This window comes from Lynx canadensis, chromosome A1 (assembly GCF_007474595.2).
Source record: "Lynx canadensis isolate LIC74 chromosome A1, mLynCan4.pri.v2, whole genome shotgun sequence".
NCBI lineage: Eukaryota > Metazoa > Chordata > Mammalia > Carnivora > Felidae > Lynx > Lynx canadensis.
Genome location: NC_044303.2, coordinates 226,565,693 through 226,588,665, shown reverse-complemented (window position 1 = coordinate 226,588,665; position 22,973 = coordinate 226,565,693). Strand labels below are relative to the sequence as shown.

General features: G+C 44.2%; 1 protein-coding gene across 1 annotated transcript in view; it reads right to left on the bottom strand.

The window, feature by feature from the left end:
- The window catches only part of MYO10 (myosin X), a 207,524-nt gene that overhangs the window by 67,907 nt on the left and 116,644 nt on the right, over positions 1–22,973 (bottom strand). Inside the window, exons 10-19 of the mRNA XM_030332238.1 lie at positions 19,860–19,989; positions 18,370–18,488; positions 17,123–17,269; positions 16,839–16,939; positions 16,665–16,731; positions 15,851–15,943; positions 15,358–15,426; positions 15,077–15,159; positions 12,177–12,285; positions 9,306–9,386 (exon numbers count right to left, since the gene is read on the bottom strand). Coding sequence (XP_030188098.1) covers positions 9,306–9,386; positions 12,177–12,285; positions 15,077–15,159; positions 15,358–15,426; positions 15,851–15,943; positions 16,665–16,731; positions 16,839–16,939; positions 17,123–17,269; positions 18,370–18,488; positions 19,860–19,989 — 999 coding nt within the window. The remainder of the gene's footprint in view (positions 1–9,305; positions 9,387–12,176; positions 12,286–15,076; positions 15,160–15,357; positions 15,427–15,850; positions 15,944–16,664; positions 16,732–16,838; positions 16,940–17,122; positions 17,270–18,369; positions 18,489–19,859; positions 19,990–22,973) is intronic.

The window sequence follows — 22,973 nt, the reverse complement described above, 5'->3', positions numbered from 1 at the left end:
ATGGGCTGGTGTCTGTAATCAGTCTTCCCAAAAAGTATTCTTTAACAAGGTGGGGCACTCATCAGGGACAGCGAGTGAGCGAAACGGTGCTCAGCAGAGTGACGTGTATGGTGTCACTCCAGTCCTGGGGCCAAGCAATGGGATTCTGAAGCTGGGGATCTACATACTTAACCAGCACGGAAATATGGGTAAGGAAAGTCAGTACGAGCGAGGCAGAGATAAGTGGTAATTTCCCACAGGTGACTAACACTCTTCCGATGGCATTTCATTTTATGTCAGATTAATTACTTGTAAGACTGTTAAACCAGATGGTAAAACACATTCTAACATTAGGTTTTCACCTAGCGCTGGAAATTTATTTCCATGAGAGTAGATTTAGCTAAGCAACAGTCAGCCACATTATTATTCCTTTCTTTTAAATGTAGCTCGATTTAATATGAAAGACCACCTTCACATTTAAAACTGGCTCCCTTAAAGGGCACTTTTAGCAAATGAATGGAAATCCACAGAACACATTCAAGTGTCCGTGGAGGCAGAGATTAGCATTTCAGACGCTCTTTATTATGTTCTTTCTTTGGGGACACCTACTTGGGGACTAAGAGAATCTCGGCCAAAAGTGTCTGATCTGGTTTCTCTGGGCAGATTGCAAACTTCTGGCATGGGTCTGCTTGTGTGAAATCAGCACATGATAGTCAACGGATGACCAAAGGACTCCCATAACTTCTCCATTTCCACATTTGTGTACAAACCAATTTATAACGCAATTTAAAAACCAAAAATTCCGCTTGGGCAGATTTCCTTAAGAGGTTCACACCAAGTACAAGGAGAAGCTGCAAGCCCGTAACGTGTCAACTTTTAAAAGGACACGCCTCGAGATAACAAATTCAAACAAAAGAAACCACCGCGAGCAATCTCCCCTCCCAACCTCACATTAAAAAATGGTTTTTCCTGTAAAAGGTGAATTGCCTCTCAAAAGCATATCCCATTATCCACGCCTTACGCGACCCTGTCCTTCATTCTTACAAAGCGTTAGCAGTTCAAACTTGGAAATGCCATCAAGATCAGTACTTACCCACCTGTTGAGAAATTAAACAGGTCTGGTGCTCAGGGAGACGGAAAACCCGTCTCTCCCCGGTTTAAAGAATGTCTCCACAGAATTTCCCGCTACCCTCATCGTTCCAAGGCACGTGAAACTTTGAAGCGGCTCAAATAAGAGAAGAGCTCCTACCTTGGGTTCCTTGTGCCCGTTCAGCTTTTGTCCCCTGTAAATGGCGGCATCTTTAGCAGTCCGGACTACAGGCATCTGAGGCAACGGACACAAAAACGGGCTTTCTTCGGCTCGCTGGTGTTCCCAGGCTTTTATGTGGTGTCTTGGGCTCTGCCTGCTTAATTCATTCCCGATTCTACTGAAAGGAAGTCCAGGCTGGCGGGGATTTGCAATTGCTGACGATACTTTTAACTGCAGGAGCTAACTAACCCTCCCCCCCCCGCCCCCCATTGCACCAAGAAATGTGTAAAGACAAGTGAAGGCCCCCGAGATCTTAAAAGATGGCCCAGGACTAAAAATGGAAAAATAAAAATCAAAAGCCACGGGACAAAATCACGCAATTTAGTTGTGACCTTGCAAGGTCCGCCCAGAGAACAACTCTCTTCACTTGAGCGGGGCTTCATTTATGGCTATTTATCCTCGCCTTTGCAGAGCGGGACTGAATAGTTGCCATGACAACATGGTAAACAGGATTCGAGTGACCGAGGAGGGGTTTAATGGGATTGTTTTGTTTGGGGGAGAAGAATGGTGGCTTGAATGCTTCCTTCACCAAAATTTCCTGAAAAGGTAAAGCTGTCTTTTTAGAAGTCGTCCGTATGTGACGTTCTCAAAAGTTAAAGACGCTGGCAGTGGGCACTCCAGTGACGGGAGAGCAGACAACATGAGTGGCAGTCAGAAAGACAGGAAGAATTATGGAAGGCCACTCAGGGCTAAGTGGGCATTTTCCAGTAAGTACGTGGAAGAAACGGAACCACCCGTACAGGCTGCAAGCCTATCTGAACGGAGAGAGGAGTCAAAGGGGCTGACAATCCAGGTAGTTCTAGAATGTCCTTAGCTCCCTGGGGCTCCAGATGCTTTTGCGCTCCCTACTTTCGCGTGTAGTTTTTTTGTTTGTTTGTTTCTTCTGCAGAAAACCGTGTCACTCACATTTTATCCTGTGCAAGAGAAACCACATTCTCAGCGCCTCAAGTTTTGTCCCACTGGAAACAATCCCGTTCTTATAAAATATTACTTGAGAAAGATGTTCGTTGTACTGTGAGTAGATTGGGAACATTTGGCATTTTGACACTGGATGACAGTGTGCGTATGTCAAAGCTCAGAGAGCCTTACAACACAGCTAACCTTAAGCTGGGCTTTAGAAGCTGGGCTTTAGAGCTTTGGGCTTTAGAATACTGGTTCATGAATCATCATAAACGTGCCGCACTCGTGTACCATGTTAATAAGAGGGGAAATTGTGTGTGTGTGTGTGTGTGTGTGTGTGTGTGTGTGTGCGCGCGCGTGTGTTGAGGGGCATGGAGAATGACATGGAAACCCCATGCTATATGCTCAAGTTTTCTGTAAATTAAAGTCACCTTTAGGGGCACCTGGCTGGCTCAGTTAGAACATCTCACTCTTGATCTCAAGGTCATGAGTTCAAGCCCCATATTGGGTATAGAGATTACTTAAAAAGAAAAAATAAAGTCAATTTTAAAACACCCGAAATAAGGGGCACCTGGGTGGCTGAGTCGGTTAAGCGTCTGACTTCAGCCCAGGTCATGGTCTCACGGTTCGTGAGTTCGAGCCCCACGTTGGGCTCCGTGCTGACGGCTCACAGCCTGGAGCCTGCTTCGGATTCTGTGTCTCCCTCTCTCTCTGCCCCTCCCCACTCGTGCTTTCTCTCTCTCTCCAAAATAAGAACATTTTAAAAAGTTTTAAAAACAACTGAAAGAAACGTTCATCCCATAACAACATCAAGGACTTAAAAGGAAAAGGTCTGGCAACAGCCTTAGGAAGCTTTCCCCGTGGTCCAGCATAAATTGGGTTTGCATTCACGAGGATGGAGTGAGCTGTAAAACGCTGAGCACGGTCTCTAGCCCCAACCTATAGCGTGGGTGTGCAATCTTTCTCACGGTCCAATGCAGCTGTTTCGTGTCCCCCTTGGCTCATTTAATACCTACGGCTGCTTCCCTACACGGGCACTGTCCCCAGACACGCCTCAGGGAGGAGGAAGCAAACCCAAAGCCAGGGGACCGCTCAGTGACAAGAGCGTGGGACAGAAGAGAGGGAGACAGAAGATTCCAAGCAGGCTCTGTACGACAGCAGCGAGCCCAACACGGGACTCAAACTCACGAACCGTGAGATCATGACCTGAGCCAAAGTCAGATGCCCAATTAACCGAGCCACCCAGGTGCCCCTAGTTTTTTTCCTTAAGTGGCAAGTTAGGTCTAGATCTTTGGCAAAGTTAAGCCCTCGTGTACCACGAGTGGGTGTACGATGTACTTGGATTAGCAATTCGATTCTGTGCTCACTTACTGAGCACATCCTGTGGCCGCAACACTGAGCTATGCAGCAGGATGCAAAGACGGGCAAGGCAGGTCCTATGAAGCTGTACTTGGTTAAGATCCTCTGTACGCATGGAACACTTTATTCAGAAAAATAAGATTAGGGTAGAGAGATCAAAGACGAAAAAAAAAGTTGCTTCCGTAAACTTCAGTAAGGCTGATGAGACAGAAGATGAACAAAATGAGATACAGGAAGAACAGGACAAAAATTCAAGGTAGGAAATATGCCACATTATCATCAGCATTTTTAAAGAAATGTTTGGTCTTTGTTTAAAAAAAAAGAGGGGGGGGAGGGCTGGCTCAGTGGGTAGAGCGGGTAACTCTTGATCTCAGGGCCAGGAATTTAAGCCCACATTGGGTGTAGAGCTTACTTAAAAACCCAAAAACCGGAAAAAAAAAAAAAAAAAAAGAACAAAAACAAAAAAACCCACAAGAAAGCAAATGGCAGGCAGCATCTGGATGACACAAATACAACCCCCCAGGACTACAGGTGCTGAATTCATTAATTCATTCATCGAATCATTATGCCTCTGGAAGCAGAGGGTTAGGTTCTCGTAACGCCTGCACACTGTTCTCACTTCCTGTGCGGTCCCAGCCTGTCTCCGGTGTCGCCCAACTGGGGAATCTAGTCTGGTATCAATGGTGGCACCATGAAAGAGAGGGACACAGGTCATCGGGATTCATTGAAGTGCAAAGCACAGCATCCCCTCCAGTCTTGGAAAGACGATTGTGTGAGAAGGCTGATAGGTCCATGTGTCTCAGGGTACACAGACAGTGCTTCCAGACAAGCCACCACGGTCAGGCTAACCCTGTGTCTCCCGCTCTGTACTCCCACCGGATATTCCAATGTCCAGCAAGTGTGACCGCAGTCCTCCCTCACAGACCCCATGGTTTCCCTTCCCTGGGGCCTGGTCTCCAGCCTTCCCTTGGCATGGACGTCCCTCTCCTCACTCTTCCCCTCTTCCCTTAGGAAAACCTCCCTCCAAGCCGCCAGCTTGGCTAGAAGCCTTCCTCCACCAGCCACCGGCCTTGGGGAGATTCAGGTGACCCAAGTCCTGCCATTTTGGAGGAGACTCTGACAGAATCTTTAAGGACGCCGCTACGCTGGGTTAAAAGCTTGAAGAGGATGCTGCAAGGAACCGAAGGCTTCCCCACCTTGGAAGGCGAGGGCTCCTCAGCTCACAACTGCAGAAGGAACGGTGAGGACGGCCGGCCAGCCATGTTCCTGCAGGAAGTGGCCTCGCTTTCCTCCCATGGGAGCCTGGGAACTGCAGACAGCCAGTGCTCACACCCCCGAAGGTTTTCCTGATATTCATCAGTCCGTTCCCTTCTTTAATTCTGTCCTGCACCTCCTCAGGGTTTTTCTGAGGAATGTTAATGACAGACTTTTCTGACTAGAACTTATTTGCTAAAATACCAGGCGGGGAGAGAGGGGAGAGATCACAGGCCTTGGGACACCCTTGGGGAGAAATTCTGATGAAGCAAGGCAGGTTTCCTTTGTTACGGAAATCTGCTGTTGGTTTGGACCCTTTGAGCCAGAAACTACCACTGCCTCGCAAGCCACACTAGACAAAAGCTAACAGGCTACATTGCCAACTAAAAACTGTCTCATGGAGAACTCTGCCCCTTGGAAATGCCACAATTCTAAGTCAAGGAGAAGATTACATCCTTCAGTGCTATGTGTAAGCCAGAGAACTGACTGCTCACTACCCCCTATGGGGAGGGGGGCTTACTTTGTAATTTTATTTTAAATTTTACTTCCAGTATAGTTAACACACAGCGTTCTGTCGGTTTCAGTTCAACACTTCCATACTACACCCAGTGTTCACAACCATGAGCGCGCTCCTTAATCCCCATCATCTATTTCACCCATCCCCCACCCACCTCCCCTCTGGTAACCAACAGTTGGTTCTCTACAGGCAAGAGCTTCTTGGCTCGCCTGTCTTCTTCTCTTGGCTCCTTTGTTTCTTAAATTCCACACAGGAGTGAAATCACACGGTATTTGTCTTTCTCAGGCGTATTTTGCTTAGCCTCAGACTCCAGCTCCCTCCATGTCGTTAGCCAATGGCAGGATTTCATTCTTTGTTTACGGCTGAGTAATACTCCATCGTCTAAGAGGTAGGCATTTTCAACTTCACCTTGTGACTTAGCCCCAGGATTCCTCAACGTGAGTGAAATGCCTTTTATACAACGCCTAAGGTCAGCTTCATGTTGCGCATGACAAAAAGTCCACAATTATTACAGCTGAACTGACATAATGTCCTGCATTTCAGTCCAATTCTCCCCATTTGCACTTGGCCTTCAAAGCAAAACACAAAAGTGCCAAGTAACAAAAACCCTGTAATATTTCCAGCAAAGGATTTCCAAATGCTTTAGGCCCAAGGACCCACTCTGAGCTTCATGCATTTGCCAAGGAGGGGAGGCAGCCTGCCCTGCAAGCTTGGGGCCCACTGGGCGTGTACTCACATTCACAAGGCCACCATGGTAATCTTGGATATGCTCCCAAAAGCACAAGGCAACTCCTTCACTTTTTTAAGGCCACATTTCTTTAGGTCACAGACTTGAAGGCCACTGCTTTTATCCCTCTGGTCATAGAGTTGTCAAAAATGAACCCTCTAGGGGCGCCTGGGTGGTGCAGTCGGTTAAGCGTCCGACTTCAGCCAGGTCACGATCTCGCGCTCCGTGAGTTCGAGCCCCGCGTCAGGCTCTGGGCTGATGGCTCAGAGCCTGGAGCCTGTTTCCGATTCTGTGTCTCCCTCTCTCTCTGACTCTCCCCCGTTCATGCTCTGTCTCTCTCTGTCCCAAAAATAAATAAACGTTGAAAAAAAAAATTAAAAAAAAAAAAAAAAATGAACCCTCTAGAATCTGCCCAAACCTATGACCCATGTTCCTGAATGAGGCACAAAATACTTCCATATACCAAGTTCAAATACATCCTCTCAAGGTCCCGTAAGGAGCAAATGACCAGAAAAGGGTATGAAGTAAGAGACACGGTCTCATCCCTTCATGCCAGAAATATACACTCCTCTTCCATGGGGCAAAGGCTGGCAAGATTTTCCCCGTGAGATTTCTAGAAGCACTGATCTTAGGACAAAAGAAAGCTCACAATAAACTCCAAATGAGGGTTGTTTACATACATTTCATATAACATCATCAACAGGAGCACTCAGATATTTTCAGTGGAACCAGATGAATGCTAAGCAAGCCATAATTAACGATTTCCAGATTCTAATTAGCATCTTCGCACTTAAAATCACACCTACGTCTTGGGCCTCAGACCAGAAGGTTCACGTGTCTGTGCCTTCACTTTCTGGGTACACCTGAAATGGTACTGAGATGTTTTTCCAAAGTCTCCTACGGTCCAACTCTTGGTGAGTATTAATTAGTTTCTGCCACAGAACAGGTGATGGGAAGACTGTGAGAAGTACTTATGAAACATGAGGTTGGGTTGGCTCATTTCTTTAAATGCAAAAACCAAAGCAATTAGGGACAGTCACATCCCAGCAAGAAAAAAATAAACATCAGTAAAAGGTAATCTCTTCAATATTCTGCCTGCTGAAGACTGTTCAAGCAGGCCTAATTTCAAAAGCTATTACAATTTCAAGGAAAAACTCCATGTCACCCAAGAAAGAAAACAAATACATGTGGGAGTATGTTTTTCAAATTCAAATTTCTCTCCTCATAACAGTGCTGACATATGGCAGGTCCCCATTTTACTGAATCTAAGACACCGACGCCTACAAACCTGCATGATTATGTTACACATACCCCTGAGAAAGGAACAGCGCTCCCAATTAAACTATTGCTCTCCAGAAGTTGTAAAATGCACCCCCAGCACCCAAGTCCTTAAATTGGGAACAAACAGCCTCTCTGAACGATGAAATACGGTATTATTATCCCTGTTGTGTAAAGAGTAAAAGTAAGAGAGGTTACACAGCTCCTGGGGGTATAGACCCAAATCACGAAGTCCATATATATCGTAAAAACTGCCTATTGAGGTTATAAAGTGAAATATAGGGGCACCTGGGTGACTCAGGCAGTTAAGCGTCCGACTTCTGCTCAGGTCACCATCTCGCGGTCTGTGAGTTTGAGTCCTGCGTCAGGCTCTGTGCTGACAGCTCAGAGCCTGGAACCTGCTTCCGATTCTGTGTCTCCCCCTCTCTCTGCCCCTCCCATGCTCATGCTCTGTCTCTCAATAATAAATAAATGTTAAAAAAAAAATTAAAGAGAAATAGAAAACAGCTGGCGTGGTATCTTGCTAGGTTTTAACTAGTAATTTCCTATGTTATGGCCAAAAACTACATTTTGTTTATGCTGCCATTTTCTGTGATAATCTAAAACATTTTAATATAAATTCGAGACATGGAAAGGTGAGCTGTTTTTTTAAACCACCAGAACAGAGGCACAGATCTTCCATGTAAGACCAGTCTCCGTCGGCTGCTGTATGCCACACAAATACCAAATTCTCACCATCATGGGCTCATAGTGAGATAGCAAACTTAACAGGTTACTCGTCCTTACAAGCAGCATCCATTTTTACCTTCCTAGAAGACAGAGAGTTCAGTATCGTGGTTCTTATGAACATCTTTCTTTAATTTTTTTAATGTTTATTTATTTTTGAGACAGAGAAAGACAGAGCATGAATGGGGGAGGGTCGGAGAGAGAGGGAGACACAGAATCGGAAGCAGGCTCCAGGCTCTGAGCTGTCAGCACAGAGCCCGACGCGGGGCTCGAACTCACGGACCGCAAGGTCATGACCTGAGCCGAAGTCAGACGCTCAACCGACTGAGCCACCCAGGCGCCCCATGAACATCTTTAAACTATAAATGAGGAACCACTAATAGTTAGTCAAGGGCAACTGGGAAACAAGGTAAAAAAGAAGATCTAGTATCAGCAAAGTTACTAGAATATAACCTAAGTCTCAAAAGAAACAGTTCAGGTCAGATTTCTTCTCTTACGCCTTATGAGAACAGCATTTAGTTTTTTAACAAGAGGGGCTGCTGACATTACTGTCTTGTGGAGGGTTTTCCTCTCTTCGGGGAGATTACAAAGAGCTGATGTTTCCCAAAGCAAAGACAATTTCTATTTTTCAACATTTGACGGCTAGTTTCCCATTTAGTCTTGGATTCAGCAATGACATACATTGAATACTAAATTTTCTTCGTTCAGACAGCTTCCTGTAACACTCATATTGTTTCTGATCAGGCTATGGCATTAAAACACTAAATTCACAGAGCCTACCCATGAAAACACACGATGACGCTCTATCAGGAATTATCAAATTAGGCATGACTACCTGGTCAGAGTCCTTAAAAAAGTCAGCACCGCTGCTTAGAATACAGACCCTTCATCATGCTTAACAAGAAAGCAAAATGAAAAACTAAACCAACCACAAAACATACACCAACCATCTCTTCCATAAGAGACAGCTGCACAAGAATTTCAAACCAAATCCTTAAAAAAAAAAAAAAAAAAAAAAATTGTGAAGGTTTCACAAGGTTTCCTTTTAAACTTTAGATTTCTCTAAAGCTTAATGGCATCATTCAGAAGCAGAGAAGTAGGCCCAGGAGACAAAGGGAATTTTTCTATTTAATGTTAGGTTATAATAATGTCATATATGCTCCCAACCCTCTATGATGAAAGGGCTTTACAGACAGTGCCCAGGAGGCGGTGTCCTTAAAGACACAGCCTCAGTCTAGCGCTGCTGTAAATCTTACCTTCTGCGTGTTTGGCTTGATACAGCGAACAAAGAAAGGATTAGAGCAGCTTAGCGTTGCCATTAAGGAATGCAGGGAGTCCTATTAGAAAGAAAAAAGTATATGTTGATTTAGTCTCTTATTATGTCATTCTTTAGATTTCTCAGCATCTCAGGCACTCCTCAGAAACAGGAAGAAACAATAGAAATCACAGGAATAATTTTTTTATGATTAATGGAATATTAAGTTTTAACACTGTCATTCTCATATAAGATAAAGCAAAGGTGCTACAATCTACAGTCACTGAAATTACTTCACAATATACAAAACTCATTTGTCACTTCATTGGAAGAGTATCATTGGGGAGGGGGGGGGAACCAATATTCTGTTAACCACCAGAAAGCAACTCTGGGCTATTTCGATGTTTGGTACAGAAAATCTGGGCTGAATGCACTGTCCCACTGGAGGTTTTTTCCTCCTAATTCATTATTTCCATTAAGATGACAGTCTGTACCAATAATTCACACTTTCTCACTCTTACCCTGAAGTCACCAGGCAGATCAAGCTTCCATAATACCGCTTTATTATTATTTTTTAAATTTTTTGTTGCTATTGTGATGAATTTTTAACATTTCCCAATGCAGACAGAGCATGTAATGAACACTCATCACCAGCTTCTGCTCATGGCTAATCTTGTTTCATCCAATCCCCATCTGAGGACACCCTACGCCCAGCCCTTGTAGAAAACGGCGTTTTTAGTTCATCCCTCAAGATTTCAGTATGTGTTATCAAAGGCTAAACATTTCCAAACCTGTATGTAACCACCATAGCATCATCCGAAAAAGCTTGAACAAGAATTCCTTAATTCCAATCTTAAAAGAAGCAGGTGTCTCAGATTTCATACAAAAATCCTCAAGTGTCTCAAATTTCATAATTTTTAACTGGTCTGTTCCTTGAAATCAGAATGCAAATGAGGTTCCTGTGCTGTACTTAGGGTCTTTCAGTCTTTTAATCCACTGGGTTTCCCTCCATTTCTTTTTTCTTCTTACAATTTTGTGGAAAAAACTGGGTCGTCTACAGCACTACATTGGTTAGTTCCTTCTCGGGTTCGAAAGCTTTAGGATTTCTCACAGGTGACCAAATGGCCTGGCATGTGTGGCCCTTCATATATATATATATATATATATATATATTCATATATATTCTGGTGCCAATTTAACTCCCTATGAGACATTCTGTCTGCTGGCCTCACCGAATCAGTCTTCCGGGAACACGACCCAACGTTCCTGGTTCAGGACTCCTGCTCAGTCTCTCTACCTGGAAGGCCTGACCGCTCTCTGCCATTTCCTTGATTCCTAGTGCAATTTAATCCCCAAATATCCACAAAGCCTTCCAAGGCAACTCCAGACAACACTGCTCTAGAAAAAGGTAATATAACAACTCCACTGGGGGATTAGAAACCTAGGTTTTAGAGTCAGACAGGTACAGTTCAAATCCTAGCTTTAGTCCTCAGAGGGCCTGAATGGTCACCATTTCTCCAAACCTCAGTTTCCTCATCTATAAAATGGGGACAATAGTATGTACTTATAAGATGGGAGAAATGAACTCAGATCATATACGTGAAGTGATTAGTGACTGGCACATAATACATACACAATAAATGGTAACTATTTTTTTTTAATTTATTTGAGACAGATACCGTGTGAGTGGGGGAGGGGCAGAGGAAGGGGCGGGGGAGGGAATCCCAAGCAGGCCCCGTTGTCAGCACAGAGCCCAACATGGGGCTCAAACTCACAAACCGTGAGATCATGACCTGAGCCGAAACCAAGAGTTAGATGTTTAACTGACTGAGCCTCCCAGGTGCCCCCACATGGCAACTACTTTTATTATATCCTACCTAGGTCAAGCCTGCCCATCATATCTCATGATCCAGCTTTGTTAGCAAGGTTGGTGCGTATCTGGCTCATTGCCAACTACGTTGTACAACAGGCCTCACACAGAACCCCACCGGATGCATCCAACTCCGAATAACTAAGTGAAAGACTCTTTGAAGGCAGATTTAATAAATGTCTATTGACTCATATGCCTCTCTTTCTCTTCCTGTTAGGATTTGTTACTTGGGGGTAAAACAGAACAATTAAGGTCAGAAAATGGTCAGGGGCGCCTGGGTGGCTCAGTCGGTTCAGCGTCCAACTTTGGCTCAGGTCACGACCTCGTGGTTCGTGGGTTCGAGTCCCGCGCGTCAGATTCTGTGCTGACAGCTCAGAGCCTGGAGCCTGTTTCGGATTCTGTGTCTCCCTCTCTCTCTGCCCCTCCCCCACTCGTGCTCCAGTTTCTCTCTCTCTCAAAAATAGACATTAAATTTTTTTTTTTTTCAAAAATGGTCTTCACATGCTCTACCTCTAAACTTTCTAAAATGGCTACATATTTAAAATGCAAGTAGGAATGGTCCCTATTTCCCTGAATTCTGGGTATCTGGACAAGGTAACTGACATGGATCTTATTTAAATGCGTGCTTGCTCAGTCATTATTCCCACTTATGATACTGTAAACGTACCCGGGAAAAATACAAAAACCAAACATGGGAAGAAATACACTCTATGTTCATACGAGCCTCTAAATACAAATCAAGGTGACCCCAAATGGCCAAACAGTCCTTTGACTTAGAATAGGTAGCTATTTAACAAGACAAAAAAAACCCCAAAAACAAAAAACCAAAAACCTATGTTTTCATCTCAGAAAAAGTAGATTTTATTTCAAAAGCACTATCTGGTGACATAAAAGAAAAAATAAAATAAATGCTTTCCTGGACCTCACATATGCCAAGTCCTGTTTCCAATTCCTAAAATCACAACACCCATAAATTCGTGAAAGCCAGCAGGACAGACTAACCTTGAACTGTGAGCTCACTGTGGGCCGTCGATGTTTGCTTCCACATTTCAAGGTATCCTGGTTGTTGCGGCTTGAAACGTGTTCAAACAGGTCATAGATGAAGTCGAATCTGTGTGAGCAGAGAGGAGCAGGGCCATGAGGGGCACGCACCCGGTTATCAGGGGCTGGATTACTATAATTACAATGCACTTTCCCAATGAAAGTAACACATCGAGTCCAGGAAGAGCTAAGACAACTTCCAAAGATTTCAAAACAACCATTGCCCGAGGGCTTTAGGCACTGGGGGAAAAAAATGGTGGCCGCCTTCTGAGCCCCAGTCTTGCAGGAGACAAACGGATTGGAATGAAAGTGACCCGGGGTGGCATGCCAGCAAGGAGCGCTGTGTTTCCAGAGTGCCACCTATGCTTCTGCAGCCCTGATGTCTTTGCCCGTAGGAGGGAGATGTTTTCGCACATCTCACTGTATTTCGAAGATCCAACCAGTTCACAGAGGGAAAAGTGAGATCTGCAGTGAAACACAGTAGGGTTTCCATCCTGCCCCCACCCCTTCCAAGCTACAGGACCAGGGCAGATGCTTGACTTAGCCTCATTTTTCTCATCTGCAAAAGGAGGGTAAGTTAAGAATTTGTCCCACTGTGCTGGCGGTGGGGTGGGGAATGAAATGAGAAAATGTATACAAAAGGCTGAGCACGGTGCCCGGCACAGCGTCAACACTCATGTTAGTTTGTTGCTGTTATCGCTGAAAAGTTCTATAAAATTGCCCCTACTAATAAAAAGTAAAAGCCTTCCAATAATTTTTTTTTTGTTTATTTACTTTTGAGAGACAGACAGAGTGTGAAGAGGGGAGGGGCAGTGAGAGGGAGACACAGAATCTGAAACGGGCTCCAGGTTCTGAGCTGTCAGCACAGAGCCCGACACAGGGCTCGAACTCACGGACCGCGAGATCATGATCGGAGCTACAGTCGGATGCTTGACCAACTGAGCCACCCGGGTGCCCCTCCGATAACTTTTTATCTTTCTTGCATGGAAGACGCTACAGGTCTGGGCAGAGGAGTGGGGATGAGTGGCTTCACTGAGACCAGGAAAGGCAGGGACGATGTCTGAGGATCCACACCTCCTGAGGTGGCACCATCAAAGGCGGCCCTGTCACCTCTCACTTTGCCCCATCCCTTTTTTGTTTTTGTTCCAGGGTGCTATTATGTGCTCTTTGAAGTTCTCTAAGTGTGCTTTGAGCGCTTCGGAGGAAAGCTCTGTTTCCATGAAAGTGTCACAGATGTCAAAGGTCAAAGAGCACAGACCAAGCAACAGCCCAAGCCCCTCATTTTTGCAGAGACAAACCTGGATTGAGAAAGAAACTCTTTTACTCCAGTCACAAACCCACTTTACGTTTTGACCGAGGCGACCAGCCAAATGTCACCTTGCTGACCTCCACACCTGTGATCTTTTCACAGCAAAATGCTTTTATTTAACATGAAGGTCATTTTTAAATGTATCAATTAAAATCTAATAACTAAGAAATTGCTTTGACAGCGGATAGAAAAGTACCATTGCTATGGTATTTTGAAAATACCACCATTTTTATTAGTGTGTGTGTGTGTGTATATATATATATATGTGTGTGTGTGTGTGTGTGTGTGTATATATATATATATATATTTTTTTTTAAAGTAAACTCTATCCCCAATGTGGGGCTTAAACTCACAGCCCCAAGATCAAGAGTCACATGCTCTACTCACTGAGCCAGCCAGACGTCCCTGAACATGTCCATTTTTAAAGATCTGAAAACTCATCTAAAAATAAAAACAGCTGGGGAGGCTGGGTGGCTTGGTCGGTTGAGCATCCGACTTCAGCTCAGGTCATGATCTCACAGCTCGTGAGTTCGAGCCCCGCGTCGGGCTCTGTGCTGACAGCTCAGAGCCTGGAGCCTGCTTCAGATTCTGTGTCTCCCTCTCTCTGCCCCTCCCCTGCTTATGCTCTGTCTCTCTCTGTCTCTCAAAATAAATAAACATTAAATTACAAAAAATTACAAAAAAAATAAAAGCAAAAATAGCTGCCAATGTCGTAAACAGGGAATCTTCACACAGGAGAGTTCAAACAAATCGAAATACCTTCCATTTCTAAACTCCTATCTGACCCTGTGGGTGGGCTTCCTTCATCTCAATTCAGTCTATGTGACAGTGTAGCCACATGGGCTTGACATTCCTAAAAGTATTACAGATTTTTAAGTAATTGTGCTACTTTCCTAACCTATATAATAAAAATGTTTCTGTCACAGATTCACTCTGGATCTGAAACAAGTATCGAAAGCTTTCCCTCTGGGCGATTCTCCCCCTTTCTGTCTCACACAGCCTCCTACAAGCAGCTAAGCTAACCACCTACCGATTTAAGGGCGTGAATTTACGATTCGTGCACGAATCAATGCATGTGGAAGTTTGTAATTTTAGCTGGATGGATGTTTTTTCCTGACATCCCTTCAGCTAGAGACACACGGGTCCTACGGACCAGAGGATGAAAGCAATTGAACACGGAGCTCTCCGCCTGTTGAGAAGAAAGGTCATCCTGGGCAAGGCCTTCTGTTCTTGAGCCAAGCAGAGCAAATCAAAACTAGCTGTGCATTCGTGGGCAAGGCCCTGAACCGCCCCCAAAACTACTTCCCTCATCTGCTTAACAGGACTGACAGTATCTACGTCATAGATACGCTCTTCTTACGGTACCTCATTAAATGGTGGTCAATGCGACTCATATTATTTTCTGTATCGAGGTCATTTTATTAATGAAATATTGCCCATGAAAGAACACGGTAAACCAAGCTGCTTCCATACCGATTTTTTTCTATGTTTGTAAATCTGCACCAGGAATACTTTGCTTGCTAACAACATATGGGGTTGGAGACCAACATACCGGCTTTCTCGGAGCAAGTTGAGAAGATCATCTCTGAAGGTATCTCTGTTCTTCTCCAAGATGCCCCGGACGTCATACTGCACCTGGGTTAAAAAAAAGAAAAAGAAAAAGAAAAACCGTACAGTCGGTCAAAAGAATGATTTCAGGTCATAGGCATCCCCTTTAAACGCCGGACCCATGAAAGAAGTCATTTCAACATATTTATGTTGGCTTCTGAAATCAGCTATTTCTCTAGGTACCAGACGGGCAAATACCCACAAGGATCTCAAGTAAGAAGTTACCTCTCCAGCGTAGTGCTTCACTCCAAAATTGTTCACTGCAACTCTAGGCTTCACGTAAAAGTGGTTATTCTAATAAAAAAAAAAAAAAATACAAGCGCCTAATTTCACTTACTGATTTGCACAGACCTCCAGAGAGAATTGACTACCAGAGATAGTGAAAACAATCGCAAAGCCCACCACAGAGCAGAGGTTGAGGACAGAGCATGTGACGCAATTTTATCGAAACCATGGAGCTCTTACCTGGCCTCACAGCAGTGATGTTAAATTCTAAACTCATAAACTGAATGTGGGCATATTCTGACAAGGAGCCCCAAATCTATCCCTTTAACTGATTTCAATTTGGTTCCAGCAATTGGAGAAGAGCTTTGGTTTGAGAAGAAAATTACGTGTGGGGAGCAGAGGAGAGCCAAGAGCACTGAAATAGCTTGTGTGTAATCTTAACCCACAGATCTCCTACTCAGACATAATTAAGAATTGGCAGGTTTTGACATACAGCGTGTTGATTGTGTAACTTCTCCAATAAGGTGCTGTCTGTGGCTTGAGGAAAATGGCTTTCTTCATTGATAAGAGCCAGGAGACCGAGTTTCTGGAAGACAGAAGAAAGGTGAATTGAATTCAAAGCTGAACGTCTACCTCAAAATATTTCCTCTCTACTCTCTCAAGTAAGTGGTTAAAGGAAAAGTCATAGAAATTTCTTGGACTAAAAAAATTCAGGGGGCGCCTGGGTGGCTCAGGCGGTTAGGAGTCAGACTTCAGTTCAGGCCATGATCTCAAATAGAGCTCAGCCCCGACAGTGGGGAGCCTACTTGGGATTCTCTCTCTCCATCTTTCTGCCTCTCCCCCACTTGTGTGTGTGCGCACACACAAGCGCTCTTTCGCTCGCTCTCTCTCTCTCTCGAAATAAAGGTAAAAAAAAATTCAGAATGATACTATAAAGACATCCAATGAATTTAATTTCCACACACACATGGAAAAATGGAACCCACCATAATTTTGTGAACAAAACTTTTACACTGTCCAGTCTACTGGTGCTGGCGAAGCTTTTGATGCTGACTTAAAATCCAAGGGAAGCCAATTCACACACTGTTGATTCTAAAATACGTTGTTCAATGAGACAATAAGTTTGAAGCAGCCAACTATTAAAATTCAACCTTGCACATTTACATGTATGTTTCCAAATGGTCCATTGTGTTCTAAACATTCACATCTTTGATGTGCATGTTCGCACAAGCTATTCTGTTCCCATAAATATGAATCAGCCCAGCTGGACACCCTTGGGACTGGTAATAAGCCTGCAACAATGTTACCTTCTCAATCAGGTCCAGGCATTCTCCATTGTCTATCCAGTCAATATCTTCCCACACCAATCCTTCCCTGTGGAAAGATTTAAAAGGGCTAAGTTATAATAAAATAGAGTTTTAAAACTAATTTATGGCTTTTTATTTTTTTTTACTTTTAAATGGAATTCTACGAGCTCTTACCTGCTATATTCTAGTTGTTCCAGAGAAAAAATATGCTTGTTGAAATATTCCTGAAGTTTCTCATTTGCATAGTTTATATTGAACTGCTCAAAGTGATTAACCTAAGGGGGGGAACCATTCAACACGTACCTTTAGTGCTCTTCCTATTACATACAAAGGGGAAGAAAGGGCAAAAAAGAAAAAAAAAAAAATCTGCAGAGAAAAATACCAGTATTCATGTGAAGAGATTTAAGTCAATAAGTGGATAGAAAAAAATTCACGCATCCCACCCATGAGAAGCATACCTCGAAGTTTTCAAATCCAAAGATGTCAAGGATGCCAATAGATTTAAAGTCATCTTTGCCTTTGATCCTACTGTTAATCTTCTTAATCACCCACTCGAAGCAGCGTGCATAAAGTGCCATGGCCAAGGAGTCTCTGCTGTCTTCTGCCTGCAGGAGAGGGGGACACGGTCACCGCCTCCCACTGACCACGGAAGCCCAGGCAGGTGAGTCCATCCCAGACCCCTCGGGGGACACGCACACACACTGACCAGGAAGAACACCCGTGCACCCGACACCCAGAAAGACGCGGATGTCTCAAGAAAGAGTAAACTGGAGTTCACTCACTCACTCTACACGCAGGAGTCACCGAGACTTCTTTCATTCGTATTATTTTTTTAAATCTAATTTATTGTCGAACTGGCTTCCATACAATACCCAGTGCTCATCCCAACAAATGCCCTCCTCGATGCCCATCACTAAGACTTCTTTGAAATATCAGGCTTTCAAACTCAAGTTTTTATGTTAATTGTAGGAAAGAATCTGAACCAATATGGGTAGCTACAAGTTTTATCATGTTTAAAACATGGGGCACCTGGGTGGCTCAGTCGTTTGAGCGTCCGACTTGATTTCAGCTCAGGTCATGATCTCGCAGTTCGTGGGCTCGAACTCTGCGTGGGGCTCTGTGCTGACAGCGAGGAGCCTGCTGGGGGTTCTCTCTCCCCCTCTCTCTGCCCCTCCCCAACTCGCTCTCCCTCTCTCTTAAGATAAATAAACTTAAAAAATAAATCGATATTAGATGGGCTGGCACATATAACTGGCTTCAGACAGTAACAGAAGCAGAAATACATAATACTACATAATAATAACAAATAATCATGGTTAGTGTTTATTTAGTGCTTACGTATCTAGCACATTTATTACTATCCTTACAAGAATCCTACGGCTTAGGTATGACCATTACCCTTGCCTTACAGAGGAGCAAACAGACACAACGAATGCATTCTCCAAGGACAGAAAATAATATGTCAGGACTCGGACTCAGGAACCCTCCATCATGCCCGGTCGGTCCTCTGGAACACCCTGCTACGCTACCTCTAAGAAAATGAACAACTCTTGTCTATTCCCTTCGGCGTGGGTATCTTCTTTCTTTCGATCATGAACCAAACCCCTTTGAATGGTTTGCTGTAGTGCCTCGTTTGAACCAAAGCCACGATCTGAAAACCCGGGGGTATCTGTTAAGACGAGTTTTGGTGGCGAAGCGCGTGTACCTGTTGAACGGTGAGGGGCGTAAGGATCTCCTCCCCCCTGAGGAACATGGACCTCTGCGTCAGAGCATCCGTGAGCTGTGCTGAGTCCAACCCCAGTAACTCTGCAGACCTGCCCAAGGCTGGAAATGAAGGCAGACAAGGCAAAAGTGACTGACCCAAGAAGGAACGGGCCACGGGACCCCAAAGGGAGCCCCACGCAGAGACATGGGTTCAGAGCCAACTCCACACTGCGACACGTGAGGCCAGAGAGCATTCCTAAATCCCGCGGGTAGAATCTAGAGAACGCACATTTCGTCGCTTGGTTAATCACTCCCTTGATGAGTCTTAGGCTAGTGGCCTGACGCCTGGACCAAGTGTGGTCCTGAGACCCCGGGTCCAAGACCCCGCCATAAAGGTTTGCAAGGTCCTAACTCTTTTCAGTGATCCAAAGAGGTCGCTTGCTGTTTCTTTTAACTCTCATTCCATCACTGCAATACAGAGGAGTTTCCAGTGGCTACATGACACGAGGGAGCTCACCAAAGTGACTGCAGCAGGTAAGAGAACCCAGCTGTCCTCCCCGACCTCTGATATTTTCAAAATGTGCAAAAATGTAAGCCAATGTCGCTCTTCTCGCGGATTTTCTTCTGTTTGGGAAGATAGTCTTTTGAATAAAAACGCACTATTTATTTCAATATGCAAGGGGCTTCTGATGGTGATTGCACAATTAATTTTCAAAAACATCTCAGTTTTTATTTCTAACACGATAACATGAACAGACATGACCCACATAAAGGAAAAAGCCCTGGGGAGTCCTCTATGGTTTGAAGATGATTGAGACGCTCTGGGACCAAACGCGTGAGAACTGCTGACCTACAGCTCTGGCCTCATCTGAGGCCACTTCAAACTTTAACTCATCTGCCCCCCTCCCCCAGCCCTTGTGCCCTCACACGTGGCTTCCATCAGGAAAGTCTCAAGAGTAAACACATCAACTACTTCTGGAAAGTGACTACTGACGTTGCGATGTGCATATTCGCTCGTTTAATCTTGACAACACGGCCGCACTTTATAGACCAGAAGTCAGTGGTGTTGAGGGGACACGTTATAACCCAAGGAACCGGCCTACGGCAGAGCTGGACCCTGAGCCAAGCGGTCACGCTTGAAAACAGGGTTCACCATTACACTGCGTCACCACTCGAGAACTACGAAAAACTACAGCGACACTACGCCCCTGACCCGTAACATTTATCCTGGTTGCTCCCATTTCTTTACCGGGTCCATTTTCCTCTTTTCTTGGTAAGAATGAGAACACAGCCACCACGCCACCCAGCAATCCCTTCTTAGATGCTTGGACCCTTTCTCGGCTGATCATTCGCATCAAATACAAAGTTCTCTCTCCCGGGCTCAGAAAGCCCTTTCTGCAAAAGGGCGGATAGTAAATACTTTAGGTCCAAGTTCCCTAGGAGGAAAAAGCCAAGGAAGGGAGGAAGGGAGGAAGGCAGGGGTCATCTTACCCGTTTTGAAGGACACCTGGGCCCCACCAGCCGTGATAAATTCTATGTTCCCAAGATGTAATACACCAGCAAGCAACCTCAAAATTTCCCGAACTTCTTCCTTGCTGAACTGCATGACTTCCATTGCCGTCTGAAAGACAGTAACTGTGTTCAATTTTTTTGCGGGTGTTTTCCCCACAAATGAAAATGAAAACCTCCCCACTCAATAAAAGTGTCAGGTATTGTTCTACAGGCAAGAAACCAGGAGACAGACTCACGGGCCCTCAATTTCAAGGGATAAAGACCCTGCAGAGACACACAGAAAATAACATGATGTTAGGGAAGAACTGCAGGGGCACCTGGGGTGGCTCAGTGGGTTGAGCGCCCGGCTCTTGATTTCGGCTCAGGACACGATCTCACAGTGCGAGTGACGTGGCCCCGCGTCGGGCTCTGCAACGGCCACGCAGAGCCTGCCTGGGACTCTCCCTCTCTTCTCCCTCTCTCTCTCTGCCCCTGCCCTGCTCACGCTTTCTAACTAAATATTTAAACGTTAAACAAACATTGAAATTAAAAAAAAATTAAGAAAAAAGAACTGTAGAATGTGGAGCGCTCACCCCACCAATGGGGAAAAATGAGATACTATACGTAGAGGCTTCCCAGTTATGTCACAGCAGAATCACCTCAGAGAGTCACAGTAATGACGGTGATAAGGAAATGCTTTTTCTGTAGATACTGAAGCATAACGGAACATTTATTTTCTTCCACATGAACTGGTGGGGTGAGGGTGAGACTTCATGGGGCTGCTCCGGCGTAAACTCTGGAGCCTTCCCTTGACGGTTAAATGCAGCAGGGACCCAAATCGGGGGAATAACATTCTTTCTTAGGAACTCTGTAGACAGGAGAGTCTCTGCTCCTTTTATAATAGATCCTCATGGAACAGATGAATGGAGAAAAACACACCAGCGACTACAGGAGACGAGGTCTGTCCCCAAATACAAGTATCCTGACAGCGGAAGCCAGGCGTCTTCTGAATCCCACCCAAGATGTGCTCATTTTCTAGTGTGATGTAGAAGCCACATGCTTGTCAAGAAGAAACCACCCCTCGCCCCCAACTGAGGACAGGACTGTTGGCCACACTGACGAAAACAACCCACCAGGGGTTACGTCAGACCCACAACGTAATAACTACGACAACGACAATCACTTTGGGAGACCAGGAAGGAAACCACGCGCCATTTTGAAGCAACAGAAATTAGACAAGGAAACAACCAGAGATTTAAAAATGTGAGAAGTGTAACTTCTTTTTAAGGAGAAGACAATAAAGGGAAAACAAAGGGCAACAACAATAGGCAGGAAAATTTAAAAATTATAAGGGAAGGAGCCATCGCTTAAGCTGTAATAAAAGACACATGAGCAAAACAACGCAACAGGCATTTCTTATTGGAGCAAATGCAGGATAATAACTTCTATTAAATTAGCCAAAAACTTGTGGATGTTAAACCTAAAACTGGTGAAACTGGGACATTTATGCACTGATCACCAGTACACAAGTTAATATAATCTTTTGGGAAAACGAGACTCTATGGTAGCACCGTGTTGGCCACAAATGTGCATAACTGTCGGGTGTTCAGAGAGGTTAAGTAACTCTCACAGGGCTACCCAGCCAAGATTCAAAACCGGGCCCCACGAACACAGAGTCCACGAACTTATTATCCAGCCAGATGCTATTACTTTCTAACGACATAAAAAGAAAACGCAATCTCCTGCATTATCTTCCATAACTTCAATGCTGGAAATTTACTACAAAGAAAATCTCAATAGAAAAGAAGTTCTGTTAAATAACCCCCATGGTGTAATCTTAACACGTTAAGAGAAACTATTTACTCAGGGGTGAGAAGACTCATTTCATGGGTGCAAACAGAAATTGACACAAAGAATAAAAACGATTAGTCAAGTGCTTATCAATTAAAAAGAAACATATGGAAAATTATTCAAATTCACTTATCCTAAAAGTTAAAGGAATGACAGTTAAGGAATACAAATAATTTCTTATTCTCAAGCCTCTTGAAAAGGTGGTAAGAACCAAACTAAACAGCAAAATAATTATAAAGCACCTCCACTGTGCTAAAGTTAGTATTTTCCATCTCCATGGTTAAAGTTATCCTCCTATATTAATAAGACCTATTCAACACTAACTTATAAAAATTCTTAGATCATAGAACGATACGGAAATGTAAGTCTTCACTGTTTAAATCAACTACTTGGAGTCTATATAACACTAAGAGGAAATAAGACTTTAAAAATACTAAGTTTGCAGTAGCACAAAATGTCAAGCTATCAAATGAAAAATATCGAGAGATGCCCCATGAAAAAATTCTCGAAGTTCCTAAAATACATACAGAAGTTATACATGGAGACATGAAAGCAAATGAATCAAATGTGCTTACGGTATTAATAAATTTGACTACTTGCAATCTAACCCTAAGTGAGTCAGGAGCATGGTGATAAGGAATAATTATATTCATCATACTATGGGGTAATTTAATGGGTGCAACCAATTACCAGTAATGTGGACATGCATGCTAAAATTACTGGCAAGACCCTTTACTTGTGTCCTATTGTCTTGTTTAAAATCTTTTTAGTCACAATCTCCACCCCTTTGGCAAGAGGAGCCACTTTTTAAAAAAAATTTTTGATGTTTATTTTTGAGAGAGAGTGAGAGAGAGAGAGTGTGTGTGTGTGTGTGTGTGTGAGAGAGAGAGAGAGAGAGAGAGAGAGAGAGAGAGAGAGAGAGAGGAAGGGGCACAAAGAGACGGAGACACAGAGTCCAAAGCAGGCTGCAGGCTCTAAGCTGTCAGCCTGACGCGGGCCTCGAACCCACAAATTGCAACACCGTGACCTGAGCCAATTCGGTCAGACGCTCCATCGATTGAGCCACCCAGGCGCCCCAAGAATAGCCGCTTTAAAGCTTATTATAATGATCTTATTTTCTCAGCAGTAGGGCTCAAGCCTCAAAAAACCATGCTGGGAAATTCTCAGGAGAGTTCAGAAGCACCGAACAGCAATTTAGTTACGAAACTGGCAAAAAATTACACAGAATATTTTCAGTAACGTCCTTATTAGGCACATAGAAAA